General features: G+C 44.3%; 1 protein-coding gene across 12 annotated transcripts in view; it reads right to left on the reverse strand.

Annotated features, from left to right (window-relative positions):
• The window catches only part of MGAT5 (alpha-1,6-mannosylglycoprotein 6-beta-N-acetylglucosaminyltransferase), a 372,873-nt gene that overhangs the window by 22,803 nt on the left and 326,278 nt on the right, over positions 1-23,792 (reverse strand). For all 12 annotated transcript variants that reach the window (XR_003794033.1, XR_003794037.1, XR_003794036.1 and 9 more), the window contains 2 exons: positions 14,566-14,682; positions 6,753-6,827 (listed from right to left, as the gene is read on the reverse strand). Coding sequence is in view for 2 of the 12 variants with exons in the window: in XM_029226053.1 (XP_029081886.1) it covers positions 6,753-6,827; positions 14,566-14,682 (192 nt within the window). In the remaining 10 variants the exon portion in view is untranslated. The remainder of the gene's footprint in view (positions 1-6,752; positions 6,828-14,565; positions 14,683-23,792) is intronic.

The following is a 23,792-nucleotide window of genomic DNA, read 5'->3' on the forward strand; positions in this document are numbered from 1 at the left end:
CAAGCCCACTTAGAACACAGAACATCTGCATCCCTCTCTAATAATTATTTCAACCAGTCACCAAATTTCCCTAAATTTGCTTGACTATGAAATTCTCCTAGAGTAACTATAATAAGAAAGGTTTATTAATCAACAAATTTATAAGAAAAAGTAATGTTCGGAACCAATGAACACAATGAACTGTGAAACAGAAGTAAGGATGCTGCCTTTATAACAAAGGCTAAGCAGCAGCATGGAGAAAACGTTATTTATCAAATATCAAAAGAGCTGGAGAATACTGGGTAGGGGGAAGAGGGAGGCTGCTCCCTAGGAGAGAAGCACCAGGTGGACGGGCTGGCTTGTGCCTCCCTCTCGGTGGCATGTGGTGGGATCTTTTCCACAAACCCCCCACCCCCAGAGTGGAGGTCTGCCCAAACCTTTGAGTTACTACGTCCATGACATATCAGGTGCAAGTAGATTTCTGCGGAAACGCACATTGTCTGGAACCAAGAAGACAGGTTCAGATACAGGTCTGGGGGCAGGATCTAAAGGAAGTAAGGTCAGGAATTTGCAAAAAAAAAAAAGAAAAGGGGGTGGTGGTGTAGGTTCAAGGCCATGAAACTGGGGTTTGCGTCAAGTTCAGCCAGCTATCTTATAGCTGGGAAATCCAGGGCCGAGCACAGAAAAAGTGTCCAATACATTGTGACTGGATTAAACACATTTCAGTTGCCTGCTGGCGCCCGCCATTCTCAGCCTGTGCTGTCCTCAAAAGGAGTGAACTCTGTCCACGGGTGGCCCCTGGGGCTGACTCCCAGCAGTGGGTGAGAATTTACATTTCCACAAGGGCAACAGAGAAGGTGGCTGTGAAGCTGACCTGTGGTGACTAATCTCTATGATGATCTTTACACTGCAAATCAACGAGCCAACCAGCTCACCCGGGAAAGGGTCAGACGTAAACCTCCCACATTTCAAATTCTTCTACGACTAGGAATCTGTCGGGAGAAACAAAAAAAACGTCCACACGCACGCGAATGTTCAAGATAACACTCCACTTTTCACGACAGCTAAAAGGACGAAATGACCCAACTGGAGAATGGATAAACAAACTGTGGTCTATCCATACAATGGAATACCATTCAGCAGTGAAAAGAAGAATGAAGTACCAACACCTGCTACAACGTGCATGAACCTCACAAACATTAAGATGAGAAATCTCCAGGAAAGGAAAATCTACAAAGACAGAACACAGAGCAGTGTTTTCCTGGGGCTGGGGGAACAAGCCAAGACTGACTGCATATAGGCACAAAAGAGCTTTTTAGGGTGATGGAAATGTTATAAAACTAGATTGTGGTGGTAACTGCCCAAGTCTATCAATTTACTAAAAAAAAAAAAAAAAAAAATTCACTGAACTGTACCCTTACATGGAGTGAATTTTAGGGTCTGTAAATTACACCTGAATGAAGCTGTTTAAAAAACTACACCTCGATTGGTTTCTGGGCTCCTGCAGCAGCAAGTACTTAAGGCTTTCAGAGGACCTACTGTGTGCCAAGCACTGTTCTTTGTCTTAAACATGTATTCATCTACTGATTCCTCCACCAGCCCTATGGGGTAGGTGGTATTATCCCCATTGCACAGAAGAGGAAACAGCACGGAGAGATTAGAAACTTGACGGAGGTCACCGAGACAGTGGGGGCAGAGCCAGGATGTGAACCTGGCTGTCACAATGCAGGGCTCAGCAATGAAATCATTACCCACCCAGTCCCTCTGGGTTCAGGAATGGCTGGGCAAACAGCAACCACTGATTTTTCAAAAGAGGAAACATTCCTAGGTGACTGCCAACTTTCTCCCTGTTTCTTTGCCTTTTCCTCTTCCCCTGCAAGCTGGCACCTCCACCATTCCCCCTACCCTGCCCACCAGCTTCACTGCCAGGCTCGAACATGCCCCATGGAGTTCGGGATGGGCCCCGATGAGCCGGATTTCCCAGGAGCTGAAGCTGATTCCACTGAGGCTCTTGGAGCTAACTCTTTTCTTCCCTCCGTATCTCCAGAGTGCTTTTCACATAAATGACACAGCTCCTTGCAAAATAATATGAGAACAGTCGTCTTGTAGAGTATTTGCAGGGTCTTTACAGAAAGTAGAAAATAGGGCTGAAGAGCATGTGCATGGTTTTCAGAAATCAATCTCAACATCGCCAAGAAATTGCTCTATACTCTCCAGCCTGAGGCAAATACCTAAGTCTTTCCCAAGAAATGCACAAGGAGAACCTTAACAGGCCTGGACACACCCAGGTCAGGGAAGAAGAGTGCTCCTGATCTTAGATTACAAGGATTTTTCTTCTTGGCACACACTCCCGCTGCTGGAGAGAGTGCCTCTTTTGGAGAGCTGATATAAAACAGCATGCAAGGCTTCCCTGGTGGCGCAGTGGTTAAGAATCCACCTGCCGATGCAGGGGACACGGGTTCGAGCCCTGGTCCAGGAAGATCCCACATGCTGCGGAGCAACTAAGCCCGTGCGCCACAACTACTGAGCCCACGTGACACAACTACTGAAGCCTGCGTGCCTAGAGCCTGTGCTCCGCAACAAGAGAAACCACTGCAGTGAAAAGCCCGCACACCACAATGAAGAGTAGCCCCTGCTCGCCGCAACTAGAGAAAGCCCGTGCACAGCAACGAAGCCCCAGTGCAGCCATAAATAAATACATTTATTAAAAAAATAAATAAATAAAGAGTGTGCAATCCAAATCAACATTTTTAGTACAGTAAAGGGAGAGAGGGCATTAAGCGAAGAAGCAAGTGGCTTTCCTAAAGCCAGGATTTGTTCCCATTGGTGCTGCCTAGGCTGGTAGCGTAGGTCAAGCTGCTATCAACCACTCTGTACAGAGTATATGTTGAAACCTGGGGCTTTCTCAATTGCTGTCAATTGGCTTCCTCTGGCTCCTGTTGCCTGGGGTGAGTATGATGGACAACCTTGAAAGGGATCTGGGATAAAAGCTTCCTTATTCCCCTAGCAGACCGCATGGAGGACTCTGAAGGCAGAGATCAGCCTAATCAGGGCTGCGGTGCTCCTACAGTTTAAGAGATGGGAAGCTTATGCTCCCACCACCCCTTCGGAGCTTGAGGCTTTCCTGTTCATACCAGGAACACCGCTCTCTCCCCTCATTGCTCTTTGAAGATACTCTTTTGGCTGCAAAAATAACGAACACCCCAAGCTCTAAAACACTAGAGCCTGGGGCTAATCGTTAGAGGCAGAAGACCCAATCTGTGAACCAGTGGGGTCTTGGCTTCCTAATTTCCCTCTGGTTTGGGGGAACATTATGGCTCTGACAAAACCCTCCCCAGAGGCCTGGGATAAACTCAAAATAGGCCCCTTTATTGCTCATTTAGCAGCACTGAGAGAATGTTGAGTAAGAAATGCCCCAAACACAAGATTCCTAGAATGACTTTTCTAAAACACCAATCTGAAAGCATCACTGCCCTATTCCTGGGTTAAAACCTTTCTTTAGCCTCTTGTCCCAGAAACAAATTCTGAATTCTTCAGCTGAGCCTCAGCATCTTTTCATGATGTGTCTCCTCCTCCAACTTCTTCTCTCACATCATCTCTCTCTTCGGTCACAGTCAAGCTTCCAATAATTCACCACCATTTCTCTTTTTCACCCCCAGGCCTCTGCATCGCGACCTCTCTGTACCACGACTTTGCCTTTAGGACTCATCTCCCGCAGCGTGCTTCCAGACAGACTCTCCCTCCCCTCCCCCATCCGCACCCTGCATCTGAGTTACGTGATCCCAAAGCACCTGGGTAGTCACTATGACAGGTGTAACCAATGTCAGCGGCATCGCCTGTGAACTTGACCTTGAAGCTACCTGAGGATAGGGCCTCATCCTTTGACACCTCTTCTTGCCCAACTCCCAGCACCGTCTGCAGCCCCCTCCAGCTGACAAATATTTTCAGAGAGGATGAATGAATAAACAACAGCAGGCAAGAAAGAAATCCCTGGGGGCTTCCCCGGTGGCGCAGTGGTTGAGAGTCCGCCTGCAGACGCAGGGGACACGGGTTTGTGCCCCGGTCTGGGAAGATCCCACATGCCGCGGAGCGGCTGGGCCCGTGAGCCATGGCCGCTGAGCCTGCGTGGCTGGAGCCTGTGCTCCGCAACGGGAGAGGCCACAACAGTGAGAGGCCCGCGTACGGCAAAAAAAAAAAAAGATGCTCTCCAAATCATAAGGGCCAAGATGAGCCTCCTGGTTCTTGGCACATAGGGAAAAAAAAGCACACACACTCACTCCCCTTCTCATTCATTTATTCATGTCTTCGGCTTTTGTGCACCTTCTCTGTGCCAGGCAGAGGGCTAGGCACTAGGATGTCAAGGGGAACAAGCTAGGTGTGGCCCTGAATCACAGAGTATTTGACAAGGTCTATTTGGGGAACGGGATCTTCCTGTTTGAAAGGAAACCTAGTTATAGATTCACAGAGAACAGGCCACATGAGAACTTCTAAGGACTGGCTGGGATTCAAGAATCTTAGGGAAGAAAGAAAGACAGTCTTCAAATAAATGTGATAAAGAGTCTTTTCAAGTTATCATATGATATCACTTATATGTGGAATCTAAAAAAATGATACAAATGAACTTATTTACAAAACAGAAACAAACTCACGGACATAGGAAACAAACTTATGGTTGCTAAAGGGGAAGGGGTGGCAAAGGGATAAATTAGGAGTTTGGGATTAACATACACACACTACTATATATAAAATAGATAATCAACAAGGACCTCCTGTATAGCACAGCGAACTCTACTCAATATTCTACAATAACCTACATGGGAAAAGAATCTGAAAAAGAATGGATATATGTACATGTAAAACGAAATCATTCTGCTGTACACCTGATTGATTTAGGTTGTACACAACATTCTAAATCAACTATACTCTAATATAAAGTTTAAAAAGTCTTTTTACACCTGGTGGTGAGTAACCATTTTCCCTGAGAGGAAGCAGAGACAGGAAAGGCAGAAATTGGTTCCGTACGCAGCTGCAGGGATCCTAGTAGGATCCCGGCCTCCTTGGAGGGTAGTTAAAGCTGTGATGTGTTAAATCTCACTGTCAGAGGCCACGGCCGCCCTGTCTGCACCTTCAGGAAGGGCCAGCAGCTCCTTGAGATCAAAGAAGATGGGAAGTATAGCTCTGGGACAGGTGCCAGCACCCGGGGCCACAGCAATGCTGCTGGTGCAGGCCTGGGCTCAGACCAAACCAGCGTCAAACCCTGATTCCAAGACTAAGCCCTGCGACTAAGACTCTCTGTTCCCATTATCCAGAGAACGGGGTGATGATTGCCACCTCCCAGGATTACTGTGAGGGTAAGTGAGACGATGCACTGGGACGTGTTGGCATAAAGTCTGTACGTAAAGGGCTGTTCAAGTTAGGATGATACTGTCATTCTTAAGTTGGGCGTCATGTGAGGAGTGACTGAGATAGTGATTCAAATGCTCAGCTCTTGTGGTAAAGTCTAATACTGTAGAATATATTATGTTATAATAATAATACACAAGAATATAATACAATAATGTATAATATAGTAACATCACTAGTGTGTCTTTACTGAGCAGTATGTGTTAGCCCTGTTCTAAGCACTTCACATGTACTAGGCTCATTTAATCCTCCCATCAGCCCCATGAGGTTCTATTTTTATCCTCAGTTTGCAGGGGAGGAAACTAACACATCCAAGTCATACAACCAGAAAGTCTTGGCGGAGGGGCTGGAACCCAGGCAACTGGCTGCACTGCACTCCCTTCTTGACACTAACAAAAATTCAGAACATCAAACCTGGCACCCTGAAGCCTCTGCCTCTGGCTCGGCCCGTCCAGCGGCTGCACTCGGTTGTCTGCTGCTCACCACGGTCTGTGGCCTCAAATCTTTCCTTTGAAACCTGCCTTGGCCTGCAGTCGGCACCTACTTCCACTTTCAACATGCCATTTCTACTTTCAACCTTCAGAGTCCTCACCCGCTATTGTGTCAAGATCTCATGACTGCCCCAAGACGCTCTGCTTTGTCTTTTAAGAGAAGCCCCTTATTTCTGGCATCTGGTCAAGGAGTTCATATTCCCCTACCCACGGGGGTGCTCAGTCTGCCTATTTCTGGCTCTGTGTTGCTTTTGAAGCCTACGGAATGAAAGTGTTTTAAAACAACAGCAATGACACTTTTGGCCTTTACTTCCACGAGCACAAGACATAGTTTCCCAGCTGTTCGGGGTGGTGGGACCCTTGGAACCCTCCTCTGCTTTGGAAGTGAACTTCTGCTTTTATCTGTTTTTATATACTTGGATTTCACGTGAAGTTTCATTTGAAAACGGGTCCTATTTTTAAAAACGTTTGAAAATCACTGAAGAGTCCGAACATATTTGGAATTACCAAAGAGATACTGAGCCATCTCTCTGTTCCCTCCCGACCCAAATCTTTGTAAGGCCCCTAGAACCCAGGCAGGGCACAGGTCTGATGGTGAAGGACGTTTTCATCTTAACCATCCAGTCTCTCCCTTAAGTTTCCAGTTGACCTTCCACCTTCATAAAGAACATTTTTACCCTAAGGACAGACTGACTCCTTGGAGTGACCTTGACAGTTCATAATTTAGAATTTCAAGAAGCCATTCTCTAGCCTGTAGAGTCCTCCAAATCAGGAAAATAAGCACAGAAACATGGTAAACTCTTAACTGTTCATGAGAGTCCTCTGGGGTAGCAGGAGATAGGACACAGCAAGGACAGATGGACTTCTGAAGAGCCTTACCTGTTTTTCGATGAAAGCGTTGATTCTCTGTAGCATCCCCTCGCACGTGAATTCATATGGCATGTACGGCTCAATCTGCAGAAACAGAACACGGTATCATGAAAGAGGAAGACACAGGACATGCAACGCTTACCCAGTCCTCCACTGATTCACTCACACTCAGGTGCCAACACCTGCAGGGATCCTTGTGAGGGGCTAAGACTATGAACTTGGAAGTCAGCAGACCTGGCTTCACAACCTCATTCTGCTCCTTATCAGCTGTGGGACCCTGAGCAAATTATCTACCACCTCTGAGCCTCAGATCCTTCATGTGTAAAATGGTGATAAGAAAAACCCATTTCTTGGAACGTGTGGTAAAGATTACGGGGGGGAAAAAAGCGCTTAGTTCAGTGTCTAACACACAGTAGGCACTCAACAAAAGGTGGAGAGTGTCAGTTGTTAGAAGGTAAGCTCCATGGGGCAGGGTCCATGGCTGCTGGGTCATCTGCATCCCGGTGCTGAGTGGGGCGGCACACGTTGGAACCAGCAAACATCTGGTGAATGAATGCATGCTCCCTGCCCTGAGAAAGGCACACGATGAGTGGTTTCAGGACCCGTGACAGTGACAAAAGCTTTGTATTGCATTAGTAGGTGAGCACGTTCCCAAAGAACTCATGGTGCAAAAACAGAGTGATGAAGTGTCCCAGAGAGTTCAGCTAGAGGGTCCCAGGAAGCTAGAAGGTCAAAGCCAACTTCTGCTCATTCTGGGCTTTTAAGGTCAGCTATGACTCCAGCAAGCCAAGACTGAGGAGGGCAAAGATGCGGAAGACGTTCCAGGGGGGAGCATTAGTGGGAGATTAGACATGAAAGAAGGACAGCAGGAGGACAGAACTAGGATCATGGAAACTGGTGAGACAGGCTAGGAAGAGGTTCACTGGATTTCCACAAAAGACTTGTGGTTTCTACTCTAAGGAGCCTAGCCTTTACTTGAGGGTAGCAAGCAACGTAGAAGGTGCTTCACTGGGGTAGGGGAAGCAATCTGATCAATACTGTGACACCTGATGGAAGGGGAAGAAATGCAGGTTGGAGCTCTGCAGTGCCTGTGCCGACACTGTGAGGCCTGCGTCTTCAGGAGCAGCCGGCTGGCATTATTAATCTGAAATGGAAATTTCACTTGGGAGAATATGGCCAGCAATCCAGTTTGTTACAGCTTCAGAAAGCCCAGTAGCACTTATCAGCACATTCACCACCTCCCTCTTAAGTCTACACTCGCCTATCTCAAATCTACAGGGTGGAGAGCTGGACAAAACATCCGTGAGTTGAGGCCTGCTGAAAATGGGACAATTGACAGAGAGGACACCCTTCTGGGGGCAGCCAAGTAGCTGTCCTCAAGGCAGCTTCTCCCGTTTTCTGTGTGTGTTGATTCACACGTTACATTTGAAATCTTCTTCAACCATGATTAGTAATTTCATAACATGTCTTCGAATGCACAATTAGATGACACATCACACAGGCTGTACCTCAGCCATCCCTGCCCACACCCATCCAGAGAGAGCCGAAAGAGGCTGAGCCATAAGTACTGTAATATCAGGGTAGGACTATTCTGCATGAGCTGAGGTCCTTTTGTTCCTAGATAGTCTATCTCATAAGAGCTCAAAATGCTTTAACTGACTCACGTCTTTCGAGCTTGCATCTTCTCATCTCAAGCTTTTGCACTTGCTGTGCCTTCTCTAACCCAACCACAGTCCTTTCCACCAAATGTAGACTTTTTCTTTTAAAGAATATTTATTTAATCACCTTGTGAGCGATTCCAGAAGCTTTCTCTAACTGTCTAGAGATATGCCTCTTCCCATGTTTGTGGGAAAAGATATGAACGAATAAGAACAACAACAAAAAATGTACAATAGAGGACTTCCATATTGGGCTCATTTGGGGATAAGTAGGATTTCTAGAGTGAGGTAAATAAACATCGGTGGGCCATCTGTCATGCGACCGACAGATCCAGTTATATGGTGGGAAGCATACTGAATACTCAAGGGTCATTCCTACAACATATTCTAAAGGGTATCCATTAGAAATGAATGTGCATTAATTCAAAGGGCTTATGCAATAAACACAGAAAAATGGCTCTTCCTGTGTCCTACCAACCAAACCCAGTTTAACCAAAGGGGATGTGACTCATTAACTGCTTTGTGGCCAGTTCACTGTTTTAAAAGATAGGAAGCTAATTTTCCTATAAAGGAAAAGCAAAAAAAAAAAAAAAAAAAAGAAAGAAAGAACTTGTATTCTTAAGCCACCTCTGCCATGAGTTCCACTAGCCCTGCTGTGTACAGAAGCAGGGCCCTCTGTGTGGGAAAGCTCCCCAGAGCCCCGGCTTTAGGAATACTGAGCACTGGCTAGCCTCTGATGTCGGATCTGCTGCACACATTTTGTGTGTGTGTGTGTGTGTGTGACAGTTTTCTGTAGAACTTCAGGAACAAGTCAAGGTCTTTTGGGGGATGAATGAAAGGGAATGTTGAAACCACACCAGTCACTGAGAATACCAAGTGGGGTCAGTTATGGAGAAGCAGGGGGGAATGTGCTTGGTCATCTTGCTGGTGGACAAAGGACTGTTACTCATATGGCCATAGGAAGGATGCCTGCAGGCTGCACCATGCAGTCCCTGCTGGCCTTGGAAACGTTCCCTACCCCCCATCTTTTCCTCCGTTTTCTCCTCTTCACCTCCCTTCCAGTGGGATTTCCCGTCTCTAGTATTACTCAGCGTTCTAAGTCAGAGTACGACTTCTACAGGGAACTGCTCGCTGATATCAGTTAACCTCTGCATGGCCCCACCTGACAGGTGGCTTGGCATCATTCAATGACAGATGGTCTTAGAAGGTACCAGAAGTTCAGGGGTTGAGTCTTATCTCCTCTATCTACTAAGCACAGAATTTTAAGTCAGACATTTCCTGGAATTTCTCTTGATGATTTCAAATGTAAAATAGGTCATGTCATTCCCCTGCTCAAAACTACCCATCATACTCAGAATAAAATCCAGAATCCCTCTTGTGGCCTATTTAGAGGCCCTACACACTCTGGCTCCTGCAGACCCTTTTATGGTCTCCATTATTTCTGATGGGAAGCTGGTGGTCTTTCATACTGTTATTCCCCTGAATGTAATAAAATTTTCTCTGGCTGCTTTCAAGATTATTTTCCTCATCTTTCGTTTTTGGCAGTTCAGCTATGATGTATCTAAGTGTGTTTTTCTCCATATTTATCCTGCTTGGCCTTCACTGAGCTCCCACAATCTGCAGGTTGATGTTATTAATTTTAGAAAATTCTTAGCCAGTATCTCTTCACAAATATTTCTTCTGGCCATTCTCTCCTCTGAGGTTCTAATTACACATAAATTAGGCTGCTTGAAGATTGTTCCAGGGATCTCATATGCTCTTTTTTATCTTGTTCTTTTTCCTCTAATTTCAATAGTTTCTATTGATAAGTCTTTAAAGTTCACTGATTATTTTCCTCTGCTGTGTATAATCTGATCAGCCCACTGAAAGAGTTAATTTCTGATACTGTACTTCTCACTTCTAGCATTTTTTCATTTGGCTTTTAAAAAAGTTCCCATCTCTCTGCTGAAATACCCCATCTATTCACATACGTTGTCCACCTTTTTCATCAAAGCTTTTTTTAAAAAAAGAATTAATTAATTTATTTATTTATTTGGCTGCATGGGGTCTTAGTTGTGGCAGGCAGGTTCCTAAGTTGTGGCATGTGAGCTCTTAGTTGAGGCATGCACGTGGGATCTAGTTCCCTGACCAGGGATCGAACCCTGGTCCCCTGTATTGGGAGCACGGAGTCTTAGCCACTGGACCACCAGGGAAGTCCCCAACAAACCTTTTAATACATTTATCTCAGCATTTAAAATTTGCTGTATGGTAATTCCAACATCTGAGCCATCTCTGAGTCTGGTTTTATTGATGGTGTCCTCTCTTAATGATGGGTCATGTTTTCTTGCTTTTTTGAGTGTCATGTAATTTAAAATCTTGTAATTAAATATGAGAAAGCTTGGCACCAAATTTCTGACCTATTTATCACAAGCATAAGGACTATAATGTTAATAGTCTTTGTATTAATCTAATTCCTTACTTTCTCTCTCACTCTCGTCTTTCCCTTTACTTCATTTAATGCTGCTTTTCTTTTTAATTTTTTTCTTAATAAACTAGTCAAAAATACTAGTTTCAATCCAGGTTCTACTACTTACTAGTTGTGCAATTTTATGTAAATTACTTAATTTCTTTAAACCTTACTTTTCTTATCTGCAGAAGGATTAAATGAGACAAGGCTCATAAAGATGTACAGAGAGAGATTCTGGAGGTATAAAAAGAGCTTCTCCCTACATATGACCTACTATTATAATTACTTTTTATTCCCCCTTAAGTGGCCTTAAATGGTTTTAGGGAAAGCTTTGGTCAGGGTTTTAAAAAGGGGAGCAGTAGATGTTCCATGAAGTGAACAGAGCCTCATGCAGAAGTGGATAGAACTCAGCACCCACTTAGTGCTTTACAGGTCAGGCATTCCCACGAGATTTTTATTTGACAAAAGGGATCTATTATCTAAAAAGTTTTGGACTCTATGATCCAAGATTTTCTGCCTCTACGTTAGCTTTCAAATTACTCCTCTTCAAAAGCATGCACACTTAACTAAGTGTTGTGGGTTGAACTCTGTCCCCCACCCACAAAAGATATGTTGAAGTCCTAACCCCCAGTACCTGTGAATGGGAACCCTATTTGGAAATAAGGTCTTCACAGGTGGAATCAAGGTAAGAAGAGGTCATAGTGATTTAGGGTGGGCCCTAATCCAACATGACTGATGTCTCTATGAGAAGTGGAGAAAACAGACAGAAAGACACACACACACACACACACACACAACACCATATGACAGCAGAGACAGAGATCAAAGTGTTGCAGCTGCAACCCAAGGAATACCTGGGGCCACCAGAAGGTGGAAGAGGTGAGGAAGGACGCTCCATGAGAGGAGTCAGAGGGAGCATGGCCCTGCCGACATCTTAATTTCAGATGCCGACATCTTAATTTTAATTGCAGCCTCCACAACTGTAAGAGAATAAATTTCTGTTGTTTCAACCACCACTTTGTGGTTCTTTGTTATGGCAGCTTTAGAAGCTAATACCCTAGAGGACTCTGAGACTGAAGAAAGAAGAGCCTTCGATCTCTGCAAGAAGGATCCTCTGGTGGGAAACTGCAGACATGCAGCAGGTACTTGAGGTGGCCAGCAGTACCACACCCACTCGGCACTTCATCTCCTGGCTTGGCCACCCGAGGTTTGGGGGACTTCTGCCCTAAACTTGAGACTGGGATGAGATCGTACACGTCACTGATGGGAAGCTCTGAGCAGCTTCCTCAAAGCTCAATAACTAGACCTGCTCTAAAGGGACATGAGTGACACGCTGGAGTACTCCTGTTCCCCAGGAGATGTGCTCAGTAAGCTGAAACTGGCAGTTGGGAGGGCCCCACTTTATTCCCCAAAGGGGAAAGGCGGCCCTTTACATGGGCCAACTGGCAACTGCTCCTCGGATATACGCCTTTCTAGCCTCTCCCCCTTGATTCTCACTGTTCCTCTAACTCATGTCTTTCTGGGCTCACTTCTCCATTTAACTTTGCAGATTCCTACTCATGCTCTGAGACTTAACTCAATGCTGCATTCTCCAGATGTCCTTATAAGGAGCAGAGAAGACAGAAATAGAAGAGAAACTTACGGTTACCAGGGGGGAAAGGAGCGGGGAGGGATAAATTAAGACTTTGGGGTGAGCAGATACAAACTACCGTGTATAAAGCAGATAAACAACAAGGTCCTACTGTATAGCACAGGGAACTATATTCAATATCCTGTAATTAAACCATAATGGAAAAGAATATGAAAAAGAATATATATATATTCATATATATATACACACCTATATATACATATCGGAATCATTTTTGTTGTACACCAGAAACTAACACAACATTGTAAATCAACTATACTGCAATAAAAAAAAAAGAAGCAGAGAAGACAGACACTCCTCCATCTCTGGTACGTTGGTCTTGGCACTGAACACACTCTGCCTCAGTGCGCTGATCTGCGTACATCTATTCCTCGCTCCCTCCGTGCCTCCCACCATCTATTAGGTACATCGCTATGCTGGGTCCTGAGAACACAACAGTGAGACAGGTATAGTTCCTGCCCATGCTGCTTACGGTCTAATGGAAATCCAGACTATCACTAACAAAAGTAAGAACGTTATAGTATTACATTAGCCAAGACATGGAAACAACAGTCCACCTACAGATGAACGGATAAAGAAAATGTGGTGTGTATGTGTGTACACACACACACACACACACACACACACAATGGAATAATACTCAGCCATAAAAAATGAAATAATACCATTTGCAGCTACACGGATGGACCTAGAGATTATCATACTAAGTGAAGCAAGTCAAAGACATATATGATATCACTTACTTGTGGAATCTAAAATACGACACAAATGAACTTATCTACGAAAGAGAAACAGACTCACAGATATAGAGGACAGATCTGTGGTTGCCAAGGGGGTGAGGGGGCAGGAGAGGGTTGGATTGGGAGTTTGGGATTAGCAGATGCAAGCTATTATCTATAGGATGGATAAACAACAAGGTCCTACTGTATAGCACAGGGAACTATATTCAATATCCTGTAATAAACCATAATGGAAAAAGAATATGTAAAAGAATGTATATACATGTATAACGGAATCACTTTGCTGTACACTGGAAACTAACACAACACTGTAAATCAACTATACGTCAGTAAAAAAGAATGTTACATTATTATATATGCAATACTGACTTAATACTCCTGACTAGACATTTATTATGAGCTCGACACTGCACTTAAGCACTTTATATTCATTATCTCATTGGATCCTCTCAAGTACCTGTAAAGTAGGTGAAATTAGCCTACATCAGGGATGAGGAAACTGAGCCTCAGAGGTTAAGTAACTGCCCGAGGGGACACTGCTGGACCCCAACCCACGCTGTCTGATTCTAGCCTGTCCTTATAACCACACCTATACTGCTTCTCTTAAAAAATTATAACAGAGTAATCGCTGCTCTGATAGGAGGAGGACAGAGGGCAGGGTTTACTGATAGAATCCAAGGCAGTCCCGGGGTTGGGAGAGAGGATAACTTGACCCATCCCCTACAGGGTGGTAAGTTTCCTACAGGCAGGGAGCCAGCCTCGTTTATGCTTATGGAAGTGAGTGTCCCTGACAGTGGTTCAGAGGGTGCTCTGCATACAGTAGGTACTTAATACATGCCTGCTGAATTGTTCTGGAGAGTCCAGAGATGTTAGTTACTTATACAAAATTTTATAAGATGTTTAGGTAGAAAAGCCAAATAAACAGATGCTATAAAAAACATTTTCCAGTATTTCCTTAATTAGTCCTTTTCCTTCTCACTTTTTTTTTTGCAGGGGAGCGGGTCTATCTTTTCTGATCTTTGGGAGAGCTACATAATGAGGTCACCGACACAAGTAGAATTCAAGTTTCTACTGCTGTGTCTGGGACCCAGGAGCCATGTCGAAAGGGTCTGTAGAATCCATGCACGCATCTGGACACCAGCTCTAATTCCATTTCACAGAACATCCACAAAAATCCCCAGGCCAGTCCTACTGCTGGGCCATTTTCTAAATTTCAGAGTCAAGCTGACATGGAACCATTCTAATTACTTGAACGAAGGGCCTGTGATGCTTTCCACATGATCCCGCTCACATCACAAATGGGGGAAAATGGAATAAAAGAAATAACCTTCTGACTTAAAATTGCTTTCACGGCGTCCTCCACCCCCTCCTGATTATCGAGGTCAACAGTCCAGACGTGTGGCTGGCCGATGAACACTTCGGCATAAGGATGCTGGGAGGTCAGCTGGAAAAGAGACAACAGAACACCTCAGTCTCACAAACACTGGCTTTTTTCATTTCTCAACCTTCTGTGCTAGGTGAAGCGTTATGCTTTTTATGGCTCCGAGTTGTACTTGTGTAGGTAATGTCATTTTTTGTTTTGGACCCTTGACGATCGAAACCTCCTAAGCACCCCGTAAGCAGGTAACAATAAAAGAGGGAGGATTCCACAGCTTTCTTTCTTTCTTTTTTGCTTTGACCAGAACATCTACTGTCAGGACCATCTGGAGGAGCAGGCACAGCCCTGACGGGTACAGGTAAGGACACCGAGGCTGTCAAGTGTGCCCGGCTGGCAACACTGGCAGTGCCCATGGGTGCCCATCAGGCTCATGTGGGATGTTTTAAAAGACACACGGCCAGGCTACGCTGTCTTAGACCCTTGGAGCTGGGATCTTGGGCACTTTGGAGGGGTTCCTGAGAGTCTAGGGGTCCCAGGAGGGCATGGCCCTGTGTGAGACCACGGCATCCACAGGGCAGGTCCGGTGATGGCTCCTCACCTTGAGTACCACTTTGAAAAAAGAGTTAGAATGTCATAACCAGGTGATATGGAGGCTGTTACAGATGGCTTCAACCCCCCAAATCACACCAAGAAATAATGAATATTTACCCTCAGTCATATCCCAGCCCTGAAAATCACCTAGATCAAACTAGCATCTGTTATAAAATACTGGTTAGGATAGACAGGTAAGTATAAGGAAATTACAATAAAGTTCTCATAGGCTTTAAAGTCATAGAAGGACACGTAATGGCACATATGAAAGGTGACAGAAAGGGAAATAATGCTACCAGAAAAAGAGAGAATTCTGGAAGAATAATTAGCATAACACTGGAGCCTTAAGAATCATAAAGGCAATGTGTGATCAGAAAAGCAAGGAAAAGTAGCTTTTGTTTTAAAGGAGGTTTTATTTTAAAAACAAAGGGTGGACAAAGAAACCCACAGGAATACTGGCAATTCTCAGTTCTTGAAGAATCCGTTTTTTAAAGATAGCTAAATTTACCCGTCAAACTTGTTCCCACCTTTATTCTTGTATCCTTTTAAGGCTGTGGTATAAAGAAAGCATTCTGGTGCACTTTCAGTTCTCAAAGTTGGCGGCTGCTGCCCCAACCCGTGGCTGAGGACCAGGGATGCCAGACGCCTTGAGATGTGTGTGACCGTCCTGCACAGGGCAGAACTGTCCACTCCCCACAGGCCTTCACATGCCCCGCCAAGCTCTCAGGTGGGTTCACAGAATCTGCCTCTTTGGCACAGTCTGAATATACGTTGAGTTTTCCAGGAACATAACTGCCATGTAAATCAAGGGACATTTTATTGGGAATTTCACCAATAAGCCATTATCATTTCAGAAAAATCATGGCAGCAAAGTCAATGCCACGCAGAGGATCTGGGTCTCCAGTACAACATACCCAAACCAGTCTGTATTTGAAACTGTCACAGTAATGCCAATGGAGTATATCTGTGTGTCTACATGTAGGCACCTTTTTATTTAGCTTCTTTTTCTTTAATGTCAATTATAAGTAAAAAGGGCTGACCAGATTCAGCTCAATGTTTTCTTCTTTTTTTTTTTTTTTTTTTTTTTTTTTTGAGGTACGTGGGCCTCTCACTGTTGTGACCTCTCCCGTTGCGGAGCACAGGCTCCGGACGCGCAGGCTCAGCGGCCATGGCTCACGGGCCCAGCCGCTCCGCGGCATGTGGGATCCTCCCGGACCGGGGCACGAACCCGTGTCCCCTGCATTGGCAGGCGGACCCTCAACCACTGTGCCACCAGGGAAGCCTTATTCTTCTTAAATACAAACATATTCACTGTAAGGAGGAATGAGACACCATGATGCCTTCTAGTGTGGTTCATGGGTATGATACAGTATTTCTGGACTACATATACACAAAATATCTATTACCTTATAGCAAAGTATTTTCCTTTTACTTCTCTTTCATATTAGAGTTAGAGAATCATTCTTTGTGTGTGTGTGATAATCGCATTTCTCTTTGATTTTATTTAGATTAAACTTGCAATTGAATAGATTTTTTTGACATCTTTATTGCAGTATAATTGCTTTACAATGGTGTGTTAGTTTCTGCTGTATAACAGAGTGAATCAGTTATACATATACATATATCCCCATATCTCTTCCCTCTTGCGTCTCCCTCCCTCCCACCCTCCCTATCCCACCCCTCTAGGTGGTCACAGAGCACGGAGCTGACCTCCCTGTGCTACGCGGCTGCTTCCCACTAGCTATCTATTCTACATTTGGTAGTGCATATATGTCCATGTCATTCTCTCACTTTGTCACAGCTTACCCTTCCCCCTCCCCAGGTCCTCAAGTCCATTCTCTAGTAGGTCCGTGTTTTTATTCCCGTCTTACCCCTAGGTTCTTCATGACCTTTTTTTTTTTCTTAGATTCCATATATATGTGTCAGCATACGGTATTTGTCTTTCTCTTTCTGACTTACTTCACTCTGTATGATGTTAGCAGGGTATATTTTTCATTTCAGGAGTGAAAAGTAGATGTTATAATACACTTAGAATAACAGAAGTTTTGGGTCTGGAAGGGTTGAGGCCAAGCTGGTTCTCTTTTTTTCCTTCAGATCCCAATATACTCAGAGGACTGGGTGATTCAACTGGCACCTCTGCAGCTTGCTCTTGGCCACCGTTCTTCGTGTCTTACCACACCAATGGTGTGCATGCATTATTCAGGGGGGAAACCCAGAAGATAAATTACTGGGCCTCCACTCTGAGCCTTCTCTGGCCCCCACCGTGGAAATCAGGCCATTCGGAGGTGCAGGTATCCTAGACTTTGCTCCTGCCTCTTCTGCCAGAGTCACGCCCCTCGCCAGCCTGCAGCTCCCCGTGCTTCTGACATATACCCTTTTTCTTTTGCTCAGCTGCGTGGTCAGGGATAGAAGAAGAGTGCCCGCAGGCTCCTGGAGCTGGGGGAGCATCCTTTTCTTTTTCTCAGCACGTATTTTAGATTGAGCACGCATCCGTGAGGCCCCTCGGTTGGGGCAGGCACTGGGCTAATCACCTGAGCAGACATTATTTATCAGGTTTCCTGTGCATTGATGAGGATTCTGAGGGTTAGAGGGGCTTACTACTCCCCAAGACCACATAGCTAGAAAGCAGCAGAGCAAATTCAAATCTAGATCCTTCAACAACTTTTTACCTTTTGACAAAAACGGAAGATGACAATTTTAAAGGATGCTCTTGAGTTCTTAAGACAATGACCAAAAGGAGCTCAATGGAAACACCAGCCTTTTCATCACTTGCTTAAAACCAGCTAACCTAAAACAAAATCCCAGGACTGAATGTATGTCTGCATTAGACCTTTCCTGAAGCTGAGTGAAGTGTCACACCATTTTCATTTTGTGGCCTGGAGAACAAACTAATTAATTCTTCCAACTGAATCAGGGTAAGTGAAAGTTGCCATCAGTGTCACTATTTAGCAGTCTCTCTCCCCTCTGCCTTTTAAGGTCCCTGCTCATTTACAAGGTTGCTCTAAGCACTTGGAAAATACAAGATGCTGAGCCATTATCATTTTGTTCATTTACATTTATGGAGGGTTACTTAATTTTATGAGTAAGGCGTTTTGTGATTCATTATTCCCCCTCTGAATGTTCCATTCGTCCTTGTTAATTTATTGAGAACCGTATGATCTGAGCTATCGTATACCAATCAGTATATTTACTGGAGTGTAGTCTGTAAAAGTAATGAAAATCTTGTTAAATATAAGACGTTATTTCAGAGCGGCTGTTAAATCTCCAAGAAGAACACAAGTTCTCTTTATGGAAAAGGAAACCCTGGAGTCAGAGACTTTCTAATGGTTTACAAAATGTCAGAATAATGATTAAGAACCGGGCTTCCCTGGTGGCACAGTGGTTGAGAGTCCGCCTGCCGATGCAGGGGACACAGGTTCGTGCCCTGGTCCGGGAAGATCCCACATGCCGAGGAGCGGCTGGGCCCGTGAGCCATGGCCGCTGAGCCTGTGCGTCCGGAGCCTGTGCTCTGCAATGGAAGAGGCCACAGCAGTGAGAGGCCCGCGTACCGCAAAAAAAAAAAGAACCTACTAATATGTTTCCCAATATAAAGAGAGAAATCCAAATTATATTACATTTAAAGTGTAACTTGAACCAACCACATGATACTTAAGGCATATGGAACTTCTCTTTTGTGTACACTGTGGTTTTAAAAATGGGTCCAATGCAAAAATAAAAACAAAGCTTTTTGCTTTCTAAATACAAAGAAAAACTTAGACTTCTCTTCAAATGAAGGCAAAGAAGAGACATAGATGCAATTTATATGGACCTATTTACATGGATCTACTGTTGCTCAGCTCAAAAGATTAGCAAGGGCACAAAAAGATAGCTACGTAATTATATACGCTTTGGTTAAAACTCTTCTACTTGCTGAGGGAAAAAAAAAAAGGATACTTCCTAGGGATTCTTGACCCTTAGAAATCTGTACAAGTGTTGATAGCTCTTTCCCAATTAAAAGCATCTTTGATCAGGGGGATTCTGTGAGCTGAAAGAGCACAGTGGGGCGGCCCACCTGCCCGTGAGGTCAGGTTCACTGGCTCCCCTCAAAGCTGTGCCATGTCACTGGCTATCAGCCTGCTCTCTGCACCGTCTCCAGCAGAGAAGGAAATGGACATCAGATGGAACCTGCCCTCCTGCATAAAGTAAAGTGACCTGCTTGGGGTTTCCCTCCAACGCATCAACATTCATGCTTCTCCAACTCAAAACCAGACTCTTCTTTTCCTCTAAAGCACAGCTCCCCCACTATCCCCTTCTAGCTAACCCAGCACATCCTCCACCGGGCACCACTCCAAGTTAACTTCCCCTGCTTAATGTACTCAGCTCTTTCCTTATGCATGCCCGTTGATTAGGCATCGCTCTTATCACACTTCCATATCAAAATCTGAGCTCCTGGGAAACAGGAAATGTGTCTTGATAAGTTCCCCCAATGCAGTGACTTAGTACCACAGGCCCTGTGGGGATACACTGAACATCTGTCAGCTGACCTCTGCATCCCAGCCCTCCCACGAGAGCCCAGGACTGATGGAGTCACTTGTGGGAGGTCACTTGCTGAGCAGCTGTTGAAAGCCTCCCCCAGTGCCATTCTAACTGGAGTCTCATTCCAGCACTGGTGGGACCATCTGAAAGGACAGGAGGAACCAAATGCCTGGGCGGCAGCTCCAACACCTATTCCCTTTTGATGCCATGAAGAATGAAAACCCTCTATCACCTCAACAAAAAGCAAATTACTAAAGAATCACAACCGACAGCATGAACATACTTTTCTCAACAATTTCATACTGGCTGATCTGATCTATGTAACATTACATCATTCACTGGGAAAGGGTTAGATTGTGTTTAAGAGGGTCTTAAATTTTTTTCAGGAAAAAGTACTCAGTTGTAATACAGTGTTATCAAAATCTTCAGAATTATCAAAATTGAAATTATTATCTAATTCTAGTGATCAAGAAGGTACCAGGTCAGTCCAAAATACTTTTGATGAATCATTTCCCAAAGTCTTGTATATAGAAACTGCAATAAGAAAACTGATGGGTTTCTTTGCTTTTCATGCATTAGTAAGTCAGACGGAGAAAGGCAAATACCATGTGATATCACTTATATGTGGAATCTAAAAAAATGATACAAATGAACTTATTTACAAAACAGAAAGAGACTCATAGACATAGAAAACAAACTTATGGTTACCGAAGGGGAAAGGGTGGGGTAGGGGGAGGGATAAATTAGGAATCTGGGAATAATGTACACATACTACTATATATAAAATGGATAAAAAAAACAAGGACCTACTGTATAGCACAGGGAACTATACTCAATATTTTGTAATAACCTATATGGGAAAAGAATCTGAAAAAGAAAAAAAATATATATGAAACTGAATCACTTTGCTGTACACCTGAAAGTAATACAACATTGTAAATCAACTATACTTCAATAAAAAATCATTTTTAAAGAGCCCTTAGCACACAGTAAGTGCTCCAATAAATGTTAACTAAGATGGTTATTATCATGGGAAACCAGAAAAAAAAATCATGAGGGAAAAATCATCATTAGAGTATCACTGTAACAATGGTTGCAAGAAAGATCCACTGATACATGGTAAAAATAAATGGGCAAAAGTTGGAGGAGAACGAGGGTATTTGCATGGTCTCAAAGTACTTCCCCCAATATAGAGAAAAACAGTAACTTTATGGTGGAGAAACCTGGCAAACACGACCTTAACCAAGTGATCAAGGTTACATCACCAAGTAATAAGACATTGGTATCACGCACCCCCTGACATGATACACTGAGGCCACATGACTTCTGGGGGATTCTTGCCAAAAATGTGTAACCTCAAGCTAATCAGGAGAAAACACCAGTCAAATCCAAATGGAGGGACAGTGTACAGAACAACTGACTGGTACTCTTTCAAAACGTCAAGGTCATGAATGACAGTGAAAGACTGAAGAATTGGCACAGATTGGAGGAGACTAAAGAGACATGACAGGTAAAGGCCATGTGGGAGCCTGGACCAGAAAAAGGATGTTAGTGGAAAAACTGGTGAAATCCAAATAAAGTCTGTAGTTTAGAAAATATTACGGTACCAATGTTAACTTCTTGGTTTTGACAATTACGCTGTGGTTTTATAATATGTTACCATTAGCGGAAGCTGCATGAAGCATATAACCAAACTTTGCAATCTTTTTGCAGCTTTTCTTTAAGACTAATATTATTTCAAAATAAATAAAAAGCAAGTTCCAGCAATTCCACTCATAGGTATATATACCACAAAGAATTGAAAGCAAGGACGCAAACAGATACTTGTACACCCATGTTTGCAGCAGCAATTTTCGTAATAGACAAGAAATGGAAACAATCCAAGTGTTGATGAACAGGGGAACGGATAAACAAAATGTGGGCTATTCATACAATGAAATATTATTCAGCCTTAAAAAGGAAACATTCTGACACATGTAACAACATGAACGAACCTTGAAAACATGCTTAGTGAAATTATCTGGTCACGAACACTGTACGATGACACTTACATTAGGCACCTAGAATAGGTAAATTTCTATAGACAGGAAGTAGAGTAATGGTTACTCTTCTATTCAGGGCCGGAGCAGGGGAGAACGGAGAGTTACTGTTAATGTACAGAGCTTCTGTTTGGAACAATAAATCTATGAGAGTGGACAGTGGTGATGATTGCACAACATCGCGAATGTACTGAATGCCAGTGAACTGTACACTCAAAAAAGGTTAAAATCATCGTTTCTCACTGTGTATAATTTATCACAAAAAAACATCGAAAATTACAAATAATTATCCAATTTAGGCAGATGCAGAACTTCAGAGATTTCCTACTTTCAAACGTAACACAGGAATGATTTATTATCCCACATTTCCTACCCAGAGCTCCGAAGTTTCAAAGTCAGTCGCACACTAAAGCACAGATGCCTAAGTTGAGGCATTCTCACTGCTGGGGAGCATCCTTTCAAACCTTTGCAAAGAGTAAGTTCTTGGGTACCAGACTGAAGGTTCCTGATCTGTGTTCTGGTACCTGCCCCACAGCACAGGAAGTCCAAACACTGTGTGCATTAAGTGTTGCTGAGGAATGACCCCCCGCCCCCCCAAAATGAAGAACTCAAATTTACAATACCAGCAGAAGGAAAAAGCAAGCGTGCACGCACGCACACACGCACACGCCTCGTTAACCTTTGTCAGAGGTTATCTGGGCCATAGGTTCATCTTTTTCAGGATAATCTGTGGTCCTGCTGATCTTCCATCTCCTTCGGCCCTTTCACCAGTGATGGGGAGGGTCAAAGCAAAGAGCTCTCAGAATGACCAACTCTGTTAACTGTAAGTTCTCTGACTGAAAGGTAAAGAATAATCACGGAAAATGTGTTTTATATACTATTTGGGGAAGGGGGGAATGGGGTCAGGAGAACTGACCCAGAAAGGTTTAAAAGTAGCAGAGGCGGGCTTCCCTGGTGGCGCAGTGGTTGAGAGTCCGCCTGCCGATGCAGAGGACGCGGGTTCGTGCCCCGGTCCGGGAAGATCCCACATGCCGCGGAGCGGCTGGGCCCGTGAGCCATGGCCGCTGGGCCTGCGCGTCCGGAGCCTGTGCTCCGCAACGGGAGAGGCCACAACAGTGAGAGGCCCGCGTACCGCAAAAAAAAAAAAAAAGTAGCAGAGGTGAAAAATGTATGCTTTAGAAACATGTCCCGGGAGGGCTGCCCAGCAGTGTCCTCCCCAGTAGACGGGCCCAAATGACAAGGGCACTGGGACAAATCGACACTTAGAGGCTTCCTCCTTGAAAGCAGCCTGGAGAGCCACTTACGAACTGTGCAGAAATAAATAAGAAATAATAAGAAATCAATCTTATAGGTTCTTGCACATACGTGTTTCTAACCAGATATAGAAACACCCAGCCTGGTCACTCACATGCTCTAAATGGCTTTGGTTTATGGTCCCAAATAGAATCCAACTGCCTTCAATGGTGATTCATCACCCACTGTGGATTTTCAAGAGGACCTCCAAAGGCAATCCAAATAAGGCTTCTGCAAATGGTTCGAGCGATGGCAGGACTGCTTCTCAGGATGGCACCCTGCTGACAGTCGGCTAAAATACCAGGCATACTATTCAGTCACCCCGATAAGTCTTTCTTCTCAAGGATGATGATTCTTCAAGGAAGGAGCCCACGGCCCACTTTTTATTCCCCAAAGCTCCTCACAGAGAGTAGGTTCTTTAAAAATACCTGTTAACCCCTGGGTTTTCTTTTTATTCCATAAACTCTAATCATCCACGAAATCAGAGTTCAGCTAATTGGAAGACCGGCGATATCTGTTCAAATTAGGATGGAGATGGGGTAGGGCGAAAAGACCCTGTACTTTGTAGAACAGAAATAGATCAAAAATCCTGGCTCTGCCACTACCTAGTGAGGGGATGTAATCAAGTCATCCATCTCTCTGAGCCCCTGCACACCCTCCCCCTTCCACCCAACTACGTGAAATGAAGTTGACAATACCTACCGTCCAAGGCTCTGAGGTTCAAATGGGCTCCTAGCA

Source organism: Monodon monoceros, unplaced genomic scaffold, assembly GCF_005190385.1.
Source record: "Monodon monoceros isolate NGI ecotype Baffin Bay Population unplaced genomic scaffold, NGI_Narwhal_1 Super_Scaffold_16, whole genome shotgun sequence".
Taxonomy (NCBI): domain Eukaryota; kingdom Metazoa; phylum Chordata; class Mammalia; order Artiodactyla; family Monodontidae; genus Monodon; species Monodon monoceros.